Source organism: Eurytemora carolleeae, unplaced genomic scaffold (genome assembly GCF_000591075.1).
Source record: "Eurytemora carolleeae unplaced genomic scaffold, Eaff_2.0 scaffold216, whole genome shotgun sequence".
NCBI classification, from domain to species: Eukaryota; Metazoa; Arthropoda; class Copepoda; order Calanoida; family Temoridae; genus Eurytemora; species Eurytemora carolleeae.
Window position 1 is genome coordinate 186422 of NW_019396333.1, and position 21116 is coordinate 207537.

The following is a 21116-nucleotide window of genomic DNA, read 5'->3' on the forward strand; positions in this document are numbered from 1 at the left end:
ATTAATTTTAGAATCAATCAATTCATCAGTCAACCATTGCATTGATTGATCGATTTCCAAAATAATCAACTATTTAATCAATCAATCAAAAATCTTCATGATTAATTATTGATCTGGTGTCCAGGTACTTTAAGAGGTTTGGATCCAGCTTAGAGTGTGGTTTCATGCCATGTAAAGAACTAAATTACAGGTCAGCCAATCAAAATATTATTTATAAAATAAATTATAATTATAAATAAATAAATTATAAAATATTATGCCTTTACTTTTAATTCTTAAGTCTATGAATTTTGGGACACTCCGCTTCCTTCTTTTTAATTTTTGGGACACATCGCCATCTTCTTTTCAATTTTCGGGACACATCGCTTCCTTCTTTTTAATTTTTGAGACATATCGCTTCCTTCTTTTTAATTTTTGAGACACATCGCTTCCTTCTTTTTAATTTTTGGGACACATTGCTTTCTTCTTTTTAATTTTTGACTTTTAGGGAGCATTTCCATTGTGCAGTGCCATTGTGCAAAGGTAAGGACTTTGCGAAAAAAGAGGAAATGATTCGGCACTCGAAGTGGCACCAGAAGATGGATGAGGCACTTAAGTATGGGTTCAGACGTGTCACTCCCCTGGATGATTGTAGTAACCAGTTTACAGGCAGATAAACAAACAAGCTTCACTCTCAAACATAATTAAATTTAAGAAATGTTTAGAAATTTTTTTTGAAAAGTTTTAAATTATTTGGTTATTTTGTCTATCTTATCCAGATTGTGGACATAACAAAAAGCAGACTCATTACCATTGCATACAGGTAGATTATATTAACATTTTTCACTTTTATGTACTTTTCTCCAATTATGTTTTCTCATTAATAATAATAATAACAAGTTTATATCCTGAAATGATATTTCTAGGCGGAAGGTTGTGACAAGGTTTACATATCAACATCAGATGTACAGATGCACTTTAATTATCATAGGTAAATAAACAAACAGACACAACACCAACAGACAAACAGATCTCAAGACATTTTTTGTTGCAAGTACAAGATATCAAATTGAAAATATTTAATTTGTTTATGTACTGGTTTCGACCCAACTTGGCATGATATGCTAGTGTACAACCTGATATTTGACCTGGCACTACCCAATCATCACTTACTATACCGTACAAGCCAAACAGTCTTGTATTGTGCTGTATTATACATGTGCCTTATATTTTAACCCGGCACAACCTTATAATCCTTGTGCATAATTAAATTAATTGTTAATTTTCTGTTGCTAAAGTTGTTTCAATAATGCTAGGCTAAAATCTGAATGATAATAATGAAAGGTATAAAAGTAATTGTTCCATTGATAATGGATCCTTTAGCCGGACAAATAATTGTCAGGTTTCCGCATAGACCTCAAGCAGCCTTTTTGCCATTATACATTTAATTATCTTCAGATCAGATTTCTTTGTTTTCCTTCGAGATTCTAATTCAAGTCTTATCTTCAAATGATCAGGGTTTATTTTATCATCAGGTTTAATAACAAAATCAAATGACACATTTTATTGCTCTGAATATTCAAATAAACATCAGTTAGACACACATATCTAGATCTTAAACAAATACAAAAAAAAATTTTTTTTTTTTTGTCTTAAAAATCTTTAAAAACTTTTTAAAAAATATACGAAAAAACTTTTTGTGAGTCAAAATTTTGTAGAAAATTCAAAATTTAATTCTTTTAATTATATAAATACATTATTCAGACATTATTCAGGTTTTAAAAAATACAAAAACAAAAAATTAAAATTTTTTTTCTACTCTAAGAATATAACTAAACATAAGTCAGACACACATATATCTTTAAAAAAAATTAAAAATTTAAGATTTGATATTTTAGGAAAGACAATGCAATTCAGAGGGAAGGTTTCCTTCGGTTTCGAGGAGCAGAGGACTGTCACACGTCCTACTGTTTATATAGAGGACAGAGGACAACACATTTCCACTGCAACAGGACGTCCTGCCAGTTTACTTTCAAGAACAAGGCAGACATGGGTAAAAAATATATTTTATTTTTATTTTCTGTTTTGTAGGATCTACCATGGCCCTCTTGCAGAATCCAAAAATGTTACCTTAAAATTTCTTATTAATGTAACTTTTAAAAATATATCAATGTCTGCAAAAAAAATCAACAGCAATAAAAAACTAAAATTGTTTTTGAGTTTCTGAAATTCCAAATATACTTGCTAAATTTGTATTCATTATTTCAGAGAAGCACAAGAACTACCACATGAAGGACGAACAGCTGAACAAGGACGGGTTCAAGAAGTTTATGAAGCATGAACCCTGTGGATTCAATACTTGTAAATTTTCCCGGACACACAACCACATTCACTGCATCCGGTATGATTTTGAAATATTTTTCCGGAAAATTGTAAACTTAAAATAAAGGACTATTTTCTATTGCAATAAAAGGACGCACTTATTTGGACGCACACTTACTGTTGGTAAATTATTTGGACGCACACGTACTGTTGGTAAATTATTTGGACGCACACGTACTGTTGGTAAATTATTTGGACGCACACGTACTGTTGGTAAATTATTTGGACGCACACGTACTGTTGGTAAATTATTTGGACGCACACGTACTGTTGGTAAGTTATTTGGACGCACACGTACTGTTGGTAAATTATTGCGTAATTTGGCAAGCAGGGATTTGTGGCACATTGAGGAGACACAGTTAAACACCCATTTTAGGATTTTTTTTAAACATCACATTAGTATCTCAGGTTTATATATTGTTTAATTAAGGCCACAATGTGAGTATGTTCTGCACTCTAGCGGTCAACTCTTCTCTCACAAGAGGAAGCACGAGAGGAAGGACAGTGAGCTAGCATACAGGAAATACAAGATGAGTCAGTCTCTAGGATCTGCTAGCCTGGAGGTCAGCCTGGAGAACGGGTCAGATAGACCTCCATCAGCAGGATCATTGGCCTCAGGTCAGTTTTCAATTTGACATCTCCCCCCCTCCATCAGCCTCATGTTTGTTTCCTTAAAATGGAGTGTAAAATTAATCTAAAATAACTCTCTATTCGCTAAGGTACCTGTCCGAATCACAACGATACCCTTTTAAACTCAAGGAAGACATTATATCCATATTTTGCTCGATGTTTTTTTCGTCTGCAGAGACAATGAAATAAAAATGAGAATTTAACACTTTTTGAGAAATAAAAATGATGATATAGTTTTCATTGTTGTCAATTAGTGGTTTAAAGCCACTTAAAACTACGTATACAGTCCATATACAGTCCCTTTAAGATATTCATTTTCAGAGCAGAGCAGTGTGTAAACCATTCATAAATTATTTGAAGGTTTTGTTTAAAGTTTAATGAATAATTTTTAGGTTGTTCCACACCGCCCCTTTCCCTCACCCCGACCAGTCTTGCAAATCACTTTTAAAAAGGAGCCAGCAGTTCTAGCACAATTACCACAGGTAACAATTTTTAACATATTTTGACTAAAAATGCTTTTTTAATTTAATGTTTTCAGGATATTTTTTTATATTTTTGAATTTTGCTATTTTGGAATATTTTTTTAATTTTGATATATTTAGACCGTTCCTGAAGATATTTGGCAGAATTATCTCCTAAGGTTTGAGGCTGAGGAAGGTTGTGGATTCCAGGTAAACCCACCCCCCCCCCACCCCAACCATCTAAAAAAAGGAAATTTAAAAAAAACATTTTAAATTCCTGACAAACGCCCCTCCCCCTTTTAGCGAAATTTTACATTGTAATTTAAAAAGTAAAAATATAGTAAATATATAAGCATATAAATATAAATATATAAATTTTTCAACACAAAAATTCCTGTTGTAATGGAATTTTTATAAAACAATGCTACATTGGAATCCGTGGATTAGTAAGACGACCTTTTATTAATCTTAAGTATATTTGATGTTGTTAAAAATAGTTTTACAGGTGGCTTGAAAAGCAACTTTTTAAAGAAAGGGTTTGTGTCTATTGCATTGCTGCTTTGTTTCATGTTTATTGGTCCATTAAACGTCATAACTTGATTCAAACCGTCGTCTTCCTATTCCACAGTGTTATGGGTCTCCCTGTCCTGTTCTCTATAATTAACTGTTTGTTTTGCACAGTCTCGATCAGATAGGATTAAATAAGAAGTTTACTCCGCCATTTTAATTAGTTAATCCGCGACATTTCGGCACTAACTGGTTCTCTACAGAGTTTCTTTAATTCCTGACTTATCAAACTAAAAGAATTCCAGACAAAGCCTGATTAAAATATTTCATTATTCATTCTTTTTGCACAGTTTGGCCATACCAATATTTAGATAAGATATTAGGGAAATATCGATAATCATTTTTGGATGATTGATATAAGAGTTTCAGATAAAATATTACTAATTATTAATGCTTTTATTTTTACAATTATTTTTATTACATTTCTGAGTTTTGTTTTTATTATTATTATTATTATTATTATTATTATTAATTAGGACGCACACGTACTGTTGGTAAATTATTTGGACGCACACGTACTGTTGGTAAATTATTTGGACGCACACGTACTGTTGGTAAGTTATTTGGACACACACGTACTGTTGGTAAATTATTTGGACGCACACGTACTGTTGGTAAGAGTTGTTTTAATAATGCTAGAATCTGAATGATAATAATGAAAGGTATAAAAGTAATTGTTCCATTGATAATGGATCCTTTAGCCGGACAAATAATTGTCAGGTTTCCGCATAGACCTCAANAGGAATGTGAGGTTGAGGATACAGAGCATTTTCACTGCAAAGATGAAGGCTGTGAAACAGTGTTTAGGTATTTTCTAAAACTTAATAAAAGTGAAAACAAATATTTTTGGCCAATTGGTCAGGGCCGAATTATTTCACATTTCAATTAATTAATTTTATTAGCTATCGTTTCTCTAATAATTGTTTAAGGGGTACCTTTGTGAATTTAGTAAAAAGTCCCTTTATAAATGATAAATATTTAGAACTGAAGAGGGGGTGAGAGAACATGGGCGGAGTCATTTTCTTCAGGAATCCATATCTGATTCATGCTTTTACAAGGTACGATATATATATAGTTTATTCATTCATTCATTTATTCTTTTTTATTCATTTATTCCTTCATGCATTAATTCTTTCATTTATTCATTCATTCATATAAATAAAACCATATATTAATTCGTGTACAGGTTGACCCCGAGGAGCCAGGAAGTGAGGGGGCTTGTCCCCCCTCATGTACATTTACTTCCAAGGAGGTTCATTATCATTGCAGAATGGTAAACCCTTTTTATACTTTCCTTGAATCTTGAATCCTTTTTACACTTTCTTTGATTTTTTAATCCTTTTCAGACTTTTCTTAAATCTTGAATCCTTTTCCATACCTTCCTTGGATTTTAAATCCTTTTTTACTGTCCTTGAATCTTGAGTTTTTAGTCCTAAATCTTGAATCTTGAATCTCATGTAATAAAAAAGCCATTTATATGACGATACTTCTGTGATTTGTGATCATACTTGATTCTACTTCAAGCCATCACGATTTATTGAAATTTCGCGAATTTTTAAAATAAGAAAACAAAAATTCTGTCCCCATAAAGCCACCTCCCCCCGACCCTTTTTCCAATCAATTAAATCAAATATATTGTTAGTTTTGCCAACAAACCTCAAAATGCAGTTTGTTCTTTAAATCAACGGCTTTATTTAATCTTACGACTTTAATTACCCATTAGGAAAACAAATTGCTAAAAGCCTGAAAAAGCTTGAAGCCGTGTAATTTATCCCAACCCGCTCATTATTGGAGTATATGGTAGGGATGCTGGGGCGCGAATAGTTTACTGGTTAACGTGTGAGTTATATATTATATACCCTACACATCAGCCTTAGGCAATCCAGCCATTTTCAGTCAATCGACTTAATTGTCTTAGTTCTAATACAAACATTTATAAATTTATATATAAAATATATAAATAGGTAGGTTATGATATCAGTAATAAATCAGAATATGACAGAGTTCCTCGATAAAGCATGCCAAGGGTAAAGGCTTAAATACCCGTTGACCTTTAGATACAATTTTAGCGAAGAAAACGGTTTTCGCACACACCCCATAAATCAATATTTGCAACGTCTGTCTTTTTTTGCGTTAGTCTTAACCCCAATATATCTAATATTTCAAATACAAGGCTCCAAAATTGGGAACTTTTGAATTGCAGAAAGAGATATAAATCGACGAAAATGGATCTCTTATTAGTTTATTATAATCATGAATTTAACCTGTTTGAATCGATTTAAATCAGTTCCTTCATAAGTTTTCAGCTCAGATCTTTCAATTATTAAATTTTAGGATGGTTGTGATGAACTTATTCTTTGCACTGATCAGCCCTTCAGAAGATTAGACCACTATAAGGTATTTATCTATTATCTTAAATCTTTTTCTATCAAAATAAAAAATTACACAGTTATGATTTCCTGTACTCGAAAACAACAGTACATAATAATAACTGTACAGGTGTATGTGAACAATAGTAAATGTAATTAATTGCTACAGGTACATGAGTACAGTAGAAAATGGCAAGCACAATCAAGTCTACTGCAACCTAACCAGGTATGTGCCTTTTAAGTTTTATTGCATGCATAAAATGCTTTTTCATGTTTTATGTACAGCAGCTTTTTTGTACAGTGTACAGTTGTTATGTTAAAACAAGTTTAATCCAAATGCATGATTATTTTCTTCGATAAGCCAGTCTCTCTTTGGTCAAATCCATGAAGTTTTGACTAATTGAGGGATGGTTAATCTTTCTATTCGTTTTGGTGAGTGTAGGCCATTCCATTCATTTATTTGTTTAGGTTATTCCATTCATTTATATATTTAGGCCATTCCATTCATTTATAAGTTTAGGTTATTCCATTCATTTATATATTTAGGTCATTCCATTCATTTATAAGATTAAGCCATTCCATTCATTTAAAAGTTTAGGCCATTCTATTCATTTATGAGTTGAAGCCATTCCATTCATTCATAAGTTTAGGCCATTCCATTCATTTATAAGTTTAGGCCATTCCATTCATTTATAAGTTTAGGCCATTCCATTCATACATAAGTTTAGGCCATTCCATTCATTTATAAGTTTCCAACTTAGATTAGATATTTTTTCATGTTTTTTTTTTAAATCTCAATGATTGGCATTTTTTTATTTTGTAAAATTTCTGATTTTATGCTGAGATTTACATTTGGAAAAGGTTTCTAATGTCTCTCGAAATTAAAGTATTTTAACAAAAGCATGTATTTTTATTATATTGAGGTTTTAGTACCTTTTTAGTAAAACTGATTAAAAGGTGTTAACCATATTTTAATCCAATAACACAATACTAGTTTTTGTATGCCAATATATTTCAACGAAAGGTAGTGTATATAACAAAAGGCAGTGTTAAAGTAATATCAATAATATGTCTGCCAAAAATCAATTTAAGTAAGTCTTAAACATATCTTTGGCAATTAAACAAGCGTTTCCTTGTATTTAAACTCCTATACGCATGAGAACCTAAAACATTTGAGTTGAAACAGCCACAGGGCTGTTATGGTGTGGGAATAACAGAATGACAACTTTTTGGTTAGCAAACAGAATGGCGGATTTTTCGGTTTAAAAAAAACGAAATTGCGGATTTTTCGGTTTTAAAAAAAATGGCGGATTTTTCCGATTAAAAAAACAAAATGGCGGAATTTTTTATTAAAGAAAATGGAGGGTTTTGGTTACAAAAAACGAAATTGTGTATTTTACGATTAAAAGAATGTCCGACAAAGATGAAAAGTGTGAATGCATTTAATGAATAGTTTGTCATTCAGTAACTTTTTAAAGATTAACCTCAATTAACCCTGCAAGATGACGACTACTACTAAAATATTAACACCAAACCCCGACTGGCTGTCGAAATTCAAATATTTTAGGGTCGCTTGGACGCTGTTAGTCGCGGCGAATACAGTTTTGGTCGCGGCGAATCTGTCACTATGACGACAGCGTCTAGTATAGATGCCATGTTTAAAAGAAAACGGGGCAGACCCCCAAAGAATCGAATTATTGAGGTAGGTGTTAACTGTGTACCCTGCAGTACACTTAATAATGTAAACAATAACAACTTTACGGTGCCATGCATTGTGTCTCAATGGGCAAGATGTTGTTATCAACAAATATCGTTTTTATTGTTCGTTTCGGTTGATGATAAACAGCTCGGCTAAATTGCCACCATTTGTAATGTTTTGAAAACATAATTAGGTTTAACGTGTTTTCCAGTTTGGATAAATAGGTTTTATGTCCATATTACGATAGATTTACTGCTTTTGCTGATTCCTCAATAATTTTATTTTCTATTCAGCCTAACGTTAAACACTCGACCATGAAAGATAGAAAGAAATAAAAATGTACGAATTTCTTTTTAAATTCTGCCAAACTCTTAATATAAAGTTTTTTTTTAAATTGGATAAAGTAATACAAATTTATAATATTGACAATAAAATCTTACTCAAAGCTTTCAAAGTAAATATGATCTTTCGTTTGACAATAAATTCATCAATTTTTGCATTCATTTTTCTACAGTTTTCTATATACTTGTAGAGTATAGGATTGGGCATTTCCTTTTTCAATTTAGAACAAATAATATTTCAAGGCTAAAAAGAAAAACTGCAAAATTTTTGCACACGATTCAAATTATCTTTTTACTGCTGTTATAGTTTTACAATAAGCTGTACATTAATTACAACTTACATATGTACATGTCCTAACAATATTTTTTTTTCATGTACGGTTCAGGTTTTCGACAGAAATGTAAGTTTAATTCATTAAGCATTTTAACAAACAGCTTTTATAACAAATATACAATAAATTTGCATGTTGATCATTAGGGTAAAAATTAATTTAAAGAACAGCAGTAAAAAAGTGTTCAATTGTTGTAATAAAAACACTGATTATTTATGATAAAAATGTTACTTAAACACTTGCTCGATGTTCTAACAATAGTTTTGTTTTATATCAACATATTTATAGATCCTTATCTAACTTAGGAACAATATATAATTTAATTAAAGTAAACAATATACTAGATACATCCTTGTTTAGAAAAGTCATTTTTTAAAAAACCTTCCTATTTTTTTTTTCTTGGTTAACCCTGAAAATCTGCAATGGAATTTGCTTCTGCAAAAATAAACCCTTTTAATAATTTCCTCCTGGACTCTCCCCCTCCCTTTCTTCTCGCTTTCCCCCCTTCTCTTCCCTACCCTTCTAAATAATTTATATTCATAATACATAATTAGACCCAAAATCCAGGTTCTCTAGTCTTTTCAGTCCTTTCTCACGCTAGAGCTGTAAAACGTCTATATTACAACACTGGCAAGTAAACGGGGGCAAAGGTAGCTAGGGTGCTTTAAAAGGAACTTCGAACCACATTTTGGAGGTTTTAAATATTAACATTTGATAACAAGTTCGCACATTGTATTAGTTGAATATCTTATTCATTGTGTATATGTAGAGTTAGTTAGTTATTATAAAAAATATGTACTAATTAAATTAAAAATGCAGAATAATTTTTAAAAATTATTATTTTAGTTTGGTGGCAATCCTTCTTCACCCAATGGTCCTCAAGCTGTATTCACAAGTTTCAAGCTACCCAAACCAGGGGTTCCTTCCTCAATGCCAGATTTTGGGGGTCTTGTGCCCCCTTACCACTACGGGGGCAACCGCCCCCATATCCCACAGTTTTCAGCCCAGCATCAGTTAACAATGAAAAGTGAACCAGGTACTTTTTGAACTTCTTTTTATAAGTTTCGGACTGTACTTTTTTTTGAAGTACTGTGTATTGGAGATTGTAGTTATAAAAAGTGTTCAAAGTACATATCTGAACATCCTATATGTCCAATGTACATGTTGATTACTGTACCGTGTACACTGTTAAAGAGAACATAGTTGGACATATATCATGTAACAGAGAAGCATATATATCATGTACATATTTATACAAAGCAGGGTGTACACTGTACACTGTACATTGTTTAAAAGTGCATACACGCAATTAAATGACAATCGAATTTGGGAAGTATAAACATGAGTCAATATTGCAGTAATTTATTTATTTTCCAATTGTTGTAATGTTCATGTTTAAATAGACAACCTGAGTTTCTGAAGATAGTTCAGCTTTTCTATATAATTTTCTTGGTTAAGGTTTGAGTAGTAAACACTGTTGGTTATTACAGTTTTCATGACATTTGACTCTTGTCGTTTATCCAGCGTATCCAACCTGGTATTTATACTTTCTCCGGGTAGGGTAAACCTATCCAACCTTCTCAGGGTATAATATATAGTACTGGATAAACTTTTTAGACCATAATAAACCTTGTATTAAATACTAAGGGTATAGACAAAGTAAAAGATTTCAGAGTATACATACATGTATTATATATAGATAAATTAGAATAGACATTTTCTAGTTCTTTTATATTTTTCACTTTTTACGTTGTTTTTAAAGCTTCATGCTTCTTTAAATCTTATTGATTTTATGATTATAATATTATTATCATTATTCAACATGGATTCTATTTCAAGCCTCTAAACTCTAGAGTTTAGATCAATTTAATTTTCACGCTGAGTAAAGGAGGAAAAACAAAAAATATTCACAGAGAATTTCGATTTTAGGTCAAAATTCCATCGCCGAAGATTCCCGGCCAGTGTCACCACCGACCGCTGACGATCCGGATAAAATTCGGCAGAATAACAACATCCAGACGGAAGATGATTCAGTGGCCGACGATTCCTCCCCGCCAAAAAATCAAGGACTGATAAAGGCGAGGGGTACATATTTCCCACTGACCGCCTTTCCGACGAGTATGCCCCAAGGCCCCGTCATGAGGCGGGCAGGAACGCCCCCTGGTACAGAACAGTCACCAATAGGTGAGTTTTAGATAAACTAAAGGGGCTGTCGCCGTAATTTCAAGTGGGTCTCCTTGTAAAGAGAAACATACCAAAAACGCAACAACAACCTTTCCCTGGTGAAAAGAGTAAAATATATTGCAAGTGTGTAATTCTCACAAATCCCTTTTTTTTCAGAAGCAGAAATCAGAAATTTGATAGACAAACCATAAATGACAATTATCAATTTTCAAAGTTGAACAGATGAATAGCTCATTCTTGATCTTATAAAATTTGAAAGGGTACCATTGTGAATCTGACATGCAACTTTATAAATGGAGGGTCACTTGACATTTCGTCTACAATCTCTTTAACACACACCTCTTTTTAAAAGTTAAAAACTAAAAAATGTTAAAAATTAAAGTTTGACAGTAAAAATGTGTCCTTATGTTTGAATTTGTTTCGGCTATCTATATATTTTTCTAAGATATGATGTTGAATCATAAACTGGTTAACAATTTGCCTTGTAATCCGCCAACACCCTTATTTCCATCCAGGCTCATCAACATTGTCGCGCATTTTTCATTTTGAATTTATTCATGTTCTGCCATGACATATATTAATGTTTGCAAAAAATGACTTGTTTCCCCGTTGTGATTTCATGCAAATATTGGAACTCATATCTCCACGATGAGAGATGAAGAAAAAGATAAATAACAGGTTTAATTTTGTGTCCAGGGGTTTGCGGAACGACAGGCCCTGTTAGACAGACAAGAGGCAGAACAGACAAAACATACAACAAACAGACACTTTGATGTCAACCAGCGGGATGCAGGGGGATCCATAGAACCTAGTTCCCCTAGGCAGGATTCCCCCTCTCCTCAGATCCTTTCCCCCGCCCACCCCTCCCCTAACCAAGCGACCAGTCCCTCCCCTCTCTCTCTCTCCTCCTCCTCTCCCAGTATGTCCTCCACCCCGAACTCCACCTCCAACCACCTAAATTTTGCCAATCCCTTCGGACTAGGGAGCAGGCCCCCTTTCCCCTCCCCGGGTATGTTGCCCCCTGGCATGAACCCTTTCTTCCCCCACGGAGGCATGCTCCTCCCCAACCCGTTCCAGAGGTTCCCTCAGGACCCGAGGATGAACCTGTTCCCGAGGTCACCCTGGACTCAGAAGAGGTCGAACACCCTGGACCTGGAAGAGGACCTTATGTCGATGGATCAGAAGAAAATGAGGTTACAGACTAGTATGCGCATGCTCAAAGATGAACCAGTCCCTGAAGGATACATGAGATATAGGTAAGAATTTATCACATTAATCTTGCTTTACAGCAAGAGTGATGCATACAGTGTTTTTCCTTTCTAGCTGTATGTATTCTGTACAAATTGCTCTGGTTGCTCAATGCTCCTGTACACTGTGAAGTACAGCAGAATCAATATGGATTTAACGAGTAATAATTGGTTTAATTAGTATACGTGATATATTTACTTTACTATTACATAATATATGGCTAGAAATTCTTAAACTACGTTTTAAAAAATCCCCATAAAATATTTTTATATTCCTGTAACGTTTACAAGTTTCACATTTTGCGCACGTCATCAGTGCTCATTGCTCATTAACTACGCGCATAATTTCCCCACGGGTGTACGTGTATTAATTTACTCAAACATACTTGTGTATTGTACAATGTACATTTAATTAAAAATATCAAGTCTTCTGGTAAATTTAACTTTCGCTTAGAGCCCTATACGAATTCTAATTTATGTCTTTCGTTGTAATTTCGTCGAGAATGCATTTAATCCGAGAATTTATTACCTTTTTAATTATTCACTTTTATCTTTTTTCTTTTTCTAAGCCCTCTTTTTGTTATGAATAACTTACTGCTTTTGTGTTTAATTTTTGAACTGTTTGTGTATCTATCAAAGTAGCTCACATAGCCTGCTCTTGTCGCATACCATTAACCCAACTTCTAAACCCAATTGTTCTCGTTGCAACAAATCCTTTTCAAATCTCAAATCCGCCATTTTTAATCCACCATCTTGAAAATCTGCAATCTCCTAATTCTCTTTTTTGCATTCCAGCTGTTTGGCAGATTTAATTGGATTTTTTCCTTTTGAAACATAGTTTTGGTTTAGCCCTTGATCAGGTTTTGGATAAATAATTCATTGTTTTTATCGTAAATTTTATAACATTCTTTTGATTAAGGATTTGTAAAAATTAAGAAACTGTTTCTATGTTTTTACCATGATTCAACAAAACAACAAAATATTGCTTTAAACGTTTAATGTAATGGGGGTATGGGTGGGGGGGTAATAAGTTTTTGGTCTACCCTGCTTGTTTTTGTTTCTCTGAAACCTAAAACTTCTAAGTGTTTAGAGGCAAAAGAAGTACTAGAGCAGTTAATCCTTTATTCTTTGCCTAAGCATAATTTTAAAACCATTGTTAGACAGATTTTTTAAATAAAAATTCAACTAATAATCCACGACTTTGCGCTTTTAAAGTACAAAAAAATGTATAAAACAAACTAATTTTACTGAATCTAACTCCTGTAAAATAAGATTTGAAAATATTTTAACATTGCATGATATTCCACATTTCTCGTCAAATTAATATTATCATTTAATGAAAGTAATCACATTTTTCACAGTGTAATAATCACTTTTTTATCTTCTGGCACGGACTGGGGTTGAGTGGCAGTGGGCTTAAACTGGAAATGGAGGAAAGAGATAAGGATTGGTTCCCGACCCTGTCAGTTGTTTATAGGACTTTTTAAATCCACAAGTCTTATTTTCAATCCTGTTTTTCATTTCGCCGTGCACGCGCCTTTCATAATTCTCAGGTCAACTTGTTGGGTTGCGTGCACAAACTTTACAGATTCTTATTACTTGCGCGCATATAGCACTTCTTGTGATATTCGCATGAGCAATATGAACTCAATTTGCACACGAGAGGGGTTAGATTGGTCCAAATTTGATTTGAACAACTTGAAATTAATTGCAATATCACTTACAAGGATTAACTGCCCAGACACATCAAAAAAGAATTTGATAACATTTTAATTTACAATTTTCATTTTGTGGACAATAGATATTTCAATGATATTTAGATTTAATATATTCTGCTAAAAGTAAATAAATATTATTTTGTGGAGAAATGCAGCATACAGAGAGCAATGAATATTAAAAAATGATATCTTACCCTTGTTGGATAGCCCTGTACACTGTATAAACATGAACTATTTGAACACTAACCAAACTGAATTTAAAAAACCAAGTGCATTTCTATTCAAATAATTTGAAAAAATATCTTAGCAACTAGTTGCATAACTTGCATCAAACACATTTCCATTGTATGCGGAAGGATTGCAATTATAGATTCTGCGACAAGACAAGGTAAATTCATATATATGTACCTTTATATCTGTAACTCCCCCCCCCTCAATCCCCTCCTTAATCTATAAAGCCCCCTGCTAGGCAGCCCAAGACCTGTATGTTTCAAGCACTGTGCAGATACAAGAAAAAAGTTGATTAAAATTTCTCATACAGAGAAGTAAACCCATTTTAGCCTAGATATAGATAGATAGATAGAAAGATAGATAGATAGATAGGATAGATGGATAGGTAAAGATTTCTTTAAAGGTTTTATATTTATCTATGGTTTCCACTAATTTTTTTAAGATTAATTTTGTATTTATGTATTTCTGATTTGAGAATTTAACAATAATATAATATTATTACATGGTGGGACGCCTAAACAAGTATTTATTCTGCATAAATCATCTAAATGCAAATTGAGTGCTATACTAGAGCTACATACTTGAAAAATCGACAGTTTTTGCAGATTAGGGCGTTTCTACATTATTTTCGAGGGAGGGTGGGCGGTAGGATATTCAAAAAAGAATTCATTGAATTATGTAAGATTTCTCTTACGAGTTTCCTATTTTTAAAGCCAGAAGTTAATCATGGAATCGTCTTAAACTTGTTTAATAAGTTATGTTAATTTCAAACGCTGTAAATATATTAATAAAAATCTTATTCCTTGGATGGTAACCCTGTAAATTGCAATGTTTATGCTTTTTTTGCCTGTTTTACTGCATTTTTTATCTCTTAGTCTTTTATCATATTATTATTCATTCTATCTTCCTTATTCAAGCCAAATCTATTCAACCACTACTCACTTTTTGAGCCTTGGAAACGCCCTTTTTGAGGAACCCGATCACTTAAAAAGGTTAGAATAGAGACCTGTATAGAACCCTTTTAGTGGGCTGACATATCTGTATATCTGAGTCAAGGCTTCAATAGGATCTTCATAAAGAAAGAAAAAGTGCATGAGCTTTTAAAGACCGGCGCAGTTTCAACCTAAAAACAGACGGATTAATGGGAATAGCAAAAATAAAAGATTGCGCGAAGCCTTTTAAAATGGACAACGTGTAACTTCTTAAAGGAACTGTACAGTGTACATGTAATTTTAAGTAACCGCCAATTATATTGAGTGTCATGTCTGATTCACGGTAACCTTTAAATTTTTGTCGGAGCTCAAATTATTGAGTTATCCTTGTTTTACTTTCTGAAAATTAATAATTTTCAATTTATTTTTACTAATAAAGTTGACGTGGGAAGTTGAGCGAATTTAATCTTTTAATAAACTTGTTTTCAAAGTGTGTCCTATATCCCAATATATAAATATACATATATATACGAATATAAAGCACAAAGAAACATGGTTGAATATACTTTAAAAAGATATTGATATTTCGAAACTTGTTTGCGTTTTTAATTTCACTTAAAAAAAATTTTAATCAATGTTTAGGAAGTAATATATCCCTGTAAAAAAGGGGTACCCTGACACCCTATGAAAGGGAAAAGAAAGAAGCCTAATTTTTACTTTTTATTCAAAATAATCTCACACTTATTTAGAGGGTTTAGAGGGTATACAGGGGTTCAAGGGGGAAGTAGAAGAAAGGAGGCTAAAGCAAGGTGGGGGGGGGTTATGGGATATCTTTGTCAATTTGCGATTAAAAAATAAACACTAGAATAAAAATCTAAGCTACAGTCGGAACTTTACTTGCCACTACTTGAAAAATATACTAATTGCAACATGCCTAGGTTCAGAACTGCAACCGTTTCTACTTGCTAAAAATGAATATATAATATATTAATTGCAAACGGTCTACAGGTTCAGAACTACAGCAGTTTGTACTTGCCAAAAATGTATAATATACTAATTGTAACGTGCCTAGATCCCAAAAAGCATCAGTTTCTTCTTGCCAAAAATAAATAATGTAATAATTGCAACATGTTTAGGTTCAGAACTGTAATAGTTTCTTCTTGCCTAAAATAAATAATGTATTATTTGCAACATGTCTAGGTGCAGAACTGTAATAGTTTCTACTTGCCTAAAATGTAAAATATACTAATTGCAACCTGCCTAGGTTCAATGAGGATTGTCAGTTTACAAATTGCAACTACCGAGAGCATCAAACACATTTCCATTGTATGCGGAAGGATTGCAATTATAGATTCTGCGACAAGACAAGGTAAATTCATATATATGTACCTTTATATCTGTGTCCTAATCTGTATCTGTATCTGAATCTATAAATATACCTTTATATCTGTATCTGCATCTGTATCTGTATCTATATATGTACCTTTATATCTGTAACTGTATCTGTATCTATATATGTACCTTTATATCTGTATCTGTATCTGTATCTGTATCTATATATGTACCTTTATATTTGTATCTGTATCTGTATCTGTATGTATCTGCATATGTATCTGTATCTCCGTGATTATATCTGTATCTTTAACGGAATCTTGATCAAATCTAGACAAAATGTAAAGTTTAAATTTATACAAAATTACTAGTACAATTTAATGACTTCATAGTTCCTCACATTTTGATTTTGCGCTCAAGTTTAAAAATAAATAAACATTTTTTTATGCTGTTAGAAATTCAAAACATTTTTTTCTTGTTCTTCTCCACATCTTCTTACAGAAAGCATGCATGTCAGATTTCGATTTACTTTAGTTTGACGTGTTTTGTATCTAGGTTTGTACAGCATACAGCTCGTCATGAACGCCTGGATACCCTATGTGGAGACGAGTTCCAAGGGTTCCGTGGGGTTCCCTGTGGTAGGGAGGAATGTGAGCTAAATACCCTACACAACTCAAGTAGGTTTAATCAAGGTCCGGGCCTTAGATTATTTGTTTTTCTCCATTTTGAATTAATTTTTTATAAGGTTTTTATCCATCTTTAAGCATCTCATAACCCTTTTTCTATTATCTCCTAACCCTTCTTTCTATTATCTCCTAACCCTTCTTTCTATTATCTCCTAACCCTTCTTTCTATTATCTCCTAACCCTTCTTCCTATTTTCTCCTAACCCTTCTATATATTATCTCCTAACCCTTCTTCCTATTTTCTCCTAACCCTTCTATATATTATCTCCTAACCCTTCTTTCTATTATCTCCTAACCCTTCTTTCTATCATCTCCTAACCCTTCTTTCTATTATCTCGTAAACCTTCTTTCTATTATCTCCTAACCCTTCTTTCTATTATCTCCTTACCCTTCATATCCATTATCTCCTAACCCTCCTTTCTATTATCTCCTAATCTTCTTTTCTATTATCTCTTACCTCAGCATTCTATAATCTCCTAAACTTTTCAATTATCTCCTAAGCTTTCTTACTGTTATATCCTAATCCTCCTTTCTATTGCCTCAATTCTGTTTTCTATTATCTCCTAACCCAGCTTTCTATTATCTTTGCACCCTCCGTTTTTAGTATCTCCTAATCTTACTTTCCATTATCTACTTCTTCTCCTTTCTACTATCTCATACTTCTCCTTTCTATTACCCCTAACTCTTTTTTCTATTATCTCCTAAACTTGTCAATTATCTCTAAAGCTTCCTTTCTATTATCTCCTAAACCTCCTTATACCCCCCCCCCCCCCCCCCCCCCCTCCGTTTATCTGTTATGACTAGAGTCCTAAACAAAGTGCAGTGTAAAAGAAAACACATAAATTATTGCGAGTTTGTGGGGAAACTGCGGTCATAAACCCTTTGTTAAAAGGTGTAATAGCGATTATATAATCCTACATTTTCACCAAAATCTTTGTTTTGACAAGGGCTCCGTTCTTCATACACTTGTATAGCTATTAATAGTAGGCAGGTAGTAAAAATAAAGTGTGGGGGAAGGGGGGGGGTATAGTACCTCTTGTACTTTTTACATTAAAACTCATTGTACTTTATTACAGGCGCAAACCAGAAAAGTAGCAGTCACTTCCACTGCCTCAAGTGCGACTACTACTGCACCGACACCAACAAGGTGGTCGCACATAGGCGACAACATCAGAAACTCGACAGTATCATGGCAGCAGGGTTCGAAAAGTACACTCCCACGCAGTACTGTACAATACCGGGATGCAGTCATAATGGTAAACAGACCCATTACCATTGCCGCAAATGTCAATATGCTGTTCTTGGGCTCTCACAAATGGAGGCGCACAAATACCGACATCTAAATGAATAAGAAGGGGAGTTAAGCTCTGGTTTCCCGTTAACAGGAAATCCACGAGAAGTAATTGTGGAAAGTCTAGTAACTACGCAGCAGTGGGGCAGCTACTGATCAGCTCTACGCGGCTTATATTCATGAAAAGCGAGAAAAGTCAAAATACAACTTGTTGTTCATTTCCGGTGAAAATTGGAGTTCGTAGACAATTGACAAATTGTGAAGCTTATCCCTGCCCCCCCCCCCTCTCACCAGCAGTTGTACACTGTACAGTATACAGTATATGGTGTACAGGTACAGGGTTCAATCAATGCTAACCAAGCTTTACATCTAACGTATCTGTGATTATTTGCATCATCAGACATGGTCCCAAACTTTTTCTAAGAAAAATGGGACCAAATTCACCTCTCTCTTTCTCTCTATGTCGACAATCATGATGTGTCTGTTCAAAACAGGAATTAGTCGTTTTCACTTTTTTTTAGAACTATATGTACCAACCATAAATGTATGTACCAGTACTAAAGTATCCAATGTACCCCGGTTTAGAGATACGTACGTACCCCCCGGTTAATCTGACTAGAATGAGATAGCTTTAGTCTGAATATTTAAACAGTAGTCACTCCCTTTAATCATTCTAGAATTGAGCATGAGTTTCCCAAATATTAAATGTTAACATTGTTGTAAATAAATCACAGGAATCTCTTATTTTGCCATAAATATATTATTCAGTTTGACAACAGCACCTTATTTTTGTTTTATTTTCACTTTCTCAATTTATATTAAATTGTAAGATTGCCACGAAATCTACAGTGCCACCATTTTGTTTAAGTGCCATATGTAAAATAGATGTTTGTACAATAAGTGAGACACTCCAATTCGCCTTGTAAACTACTACGGCTGAGTTATCCGCCATATTTAATTCCAGGGCGGAGTGTCTTTCTTGCGAAAACGTGAATTCGTAATGCCAAACATAATATTATTTTTAATCTTTGTTTATCCTTGTTTCTTTCAAGCTTCTCTTGTTGTTCTTTTCAAAAGGTTCAGACTTGATTTTGAGTGAACACATTTTGAACACTTTTTGTTGATAGCTCTATATCCCTATACCCCCTCCCCCACTCTACACTGCATACTGTTGTTTTCACATAAATTCATTTGTATACATAAAATATTTATATATTCTCACCGTATTTCTAGTTTGATTTAAATATCAAGCTTAGATTTTAGTTTAATTCAAAGCTGTTTATATCAAATCAGGCAACATTTTGAGGCCTTAAAAATGCAAAAAAATTTGACCAAAGCTGTGAATGGGTATATATGTACACCACTCAAAACCCTTAAAGTGTCCAAGGCACCTATAAAGTGGCTGCAACCCCATTCATATTTACTTTATTCAATTTTTTATAATCGCACTATTGTATCCACACTAGGGAAAATTTAATTATTTAATTTGAGTGTAAAAAAATATTTGATCTAGTAAAAATGTAATTTTTTGTGTTTCACTCTCTTTACTGTTAAAAATGAGCATATTTTATTGTTTCAATAAATGTGTGTTTTAAATCATATTTTACTCAGAACTTTTGTGTTTTAAATCATATTTTACTCAGAACTTTTGTGTTTTGAATCATATTTTACTCAGAACTTTTGTGTTTTGAATCATATTTTACTCAGAACTTTTGTGTTTTGAATCATATTTTATTCAGAACTTTTGTGTTTTGAATCATATTTTACTCAGAACTTTTGTGTTTTGAATCATATTTTACTCAGAACTTTTGTGTTTTGAATCTCAGGATTTAGCATTTATCTCAAACCCGTTGGAGTTGGTATTCTGCTGGGGTAACTGAAACGAAAGGATCAAGGATCTCTTAAATCTAAGAGTTGTCGCAGAGTGGATATCGAGATCAATTGATGCAGATTTGCGCCATTTAACTCAAAAGTTTAGACCTTCAATCAGATTGAGATGCATGTTATTATTGTTTAAGTTTGCGAAGGACGAAGTGCATTTTTCAAAGATGTGTTTGCACAGTTTTGCATGTGAGAGGTTTCGAGATTTTCGCACATAAAAAAAATTCACAATATCTTCAGAAATTGTCATATTTCAAAAGTAGATTTGTAAATCTATTAAAATATAATTTTGAATATATATTAATTCCAGAAGTGCCCCTAGTTCTTCCTCTTCCATGTTATGATATTATCCATACATATTACGTTAATCATTTTTTCGCAGATTTTTCCGATTTAGTTTCGTAGTGGAAGTAAAATTTTGTATTTAAATTTTGTTGAGGTAATTATTTGGACCGGGCAGAGCCTTCCATGATGTGAGGTCAGTTAATTTTTTTTGCCCGTTCGATTCGGCCGTTTCAAAACTTACTGGATAAACTTACCAACAGACAAGGCATATAGATATAAATAGATATAAAAATTTCACAATAATATATTTAAAATGCAGAATATTTAGCTTTATTTTGTGGAGTTCAAATTCTCACGATGGGGGGGGGGGTAGCGGACCTGTTAAAAAACATTCTAAATTATTCCATTTTACAGAGCACAGTTCAATGGTTCTCATATTAAGCCTAATATCTATTCTTTAAATCAATTTTTTTATCAATTTGTTTTGTGTTTGAAATAGAAGTGGAGAGAAAATACCGATACGAGTTGAAAATCCATAAAACTGAATAGAATATAGCTAGATACAAAATA

The 21116-nt window shown here is 33.0% G+C and overlaps 1 protein-coding gene across 1 annotated transcript in view; it reads left to right on the plus strand.

Annotated features, from left to right (window-relative positions):
- The window catches only part of LOC111701127 (zinc finger protein castor homolog 1-like), a gene marked incomplete in the record, with an annotated part of 27281 nt that extends 7302 nt beyond the window's left edge, over positions 1-19979 (plus strand). The window contains 24 exon segments of the mRNA XM_023472290.1: positions 125-190; positions 488-648; positions 759-802; positions 906-970; positions 1878-2032; positions 2248-2380; positions 2792-2979; positions 3384-3430; positions 3432-3473; positions 3594-3662; positions 4762-4826; positions 5002-5077; positions 5206-5292; positions 6354-6416; positions 6558-6614; positions 7956-8090; positions 8815-8829; positions 9607-9796; positions 10690-10944; positions 11390-11412; positions 11641-12200; positions 16337-16441; positions 16960-17096; positions 18166-19979. Of these exon segments, the coding sequence (XP_023328058.1) occupies positions 125-190; positions 488-648; positions 759-802; positions 906-970; positions 1878-2032; positions 2248-2380; positions 2792-2979; positions 3384-3430; positions 3432-3473; positions 3594-3662; positions 4762-4826; positions 5002-5077; positions 5206-5292; positions 6354-6416; positions 6558-6614; positions 7956-8090; positions 8815-8829; positions 9607-9796; positions 10690-10944; positions 11390-11412; positions 11641-12200; positions 16337-16441; positions 16960-17096; positions 18166-18440 (3013 nt within the window).
- Between the last annotated feature and the right edge of the window lie 1137 nt (positions 19980-21116).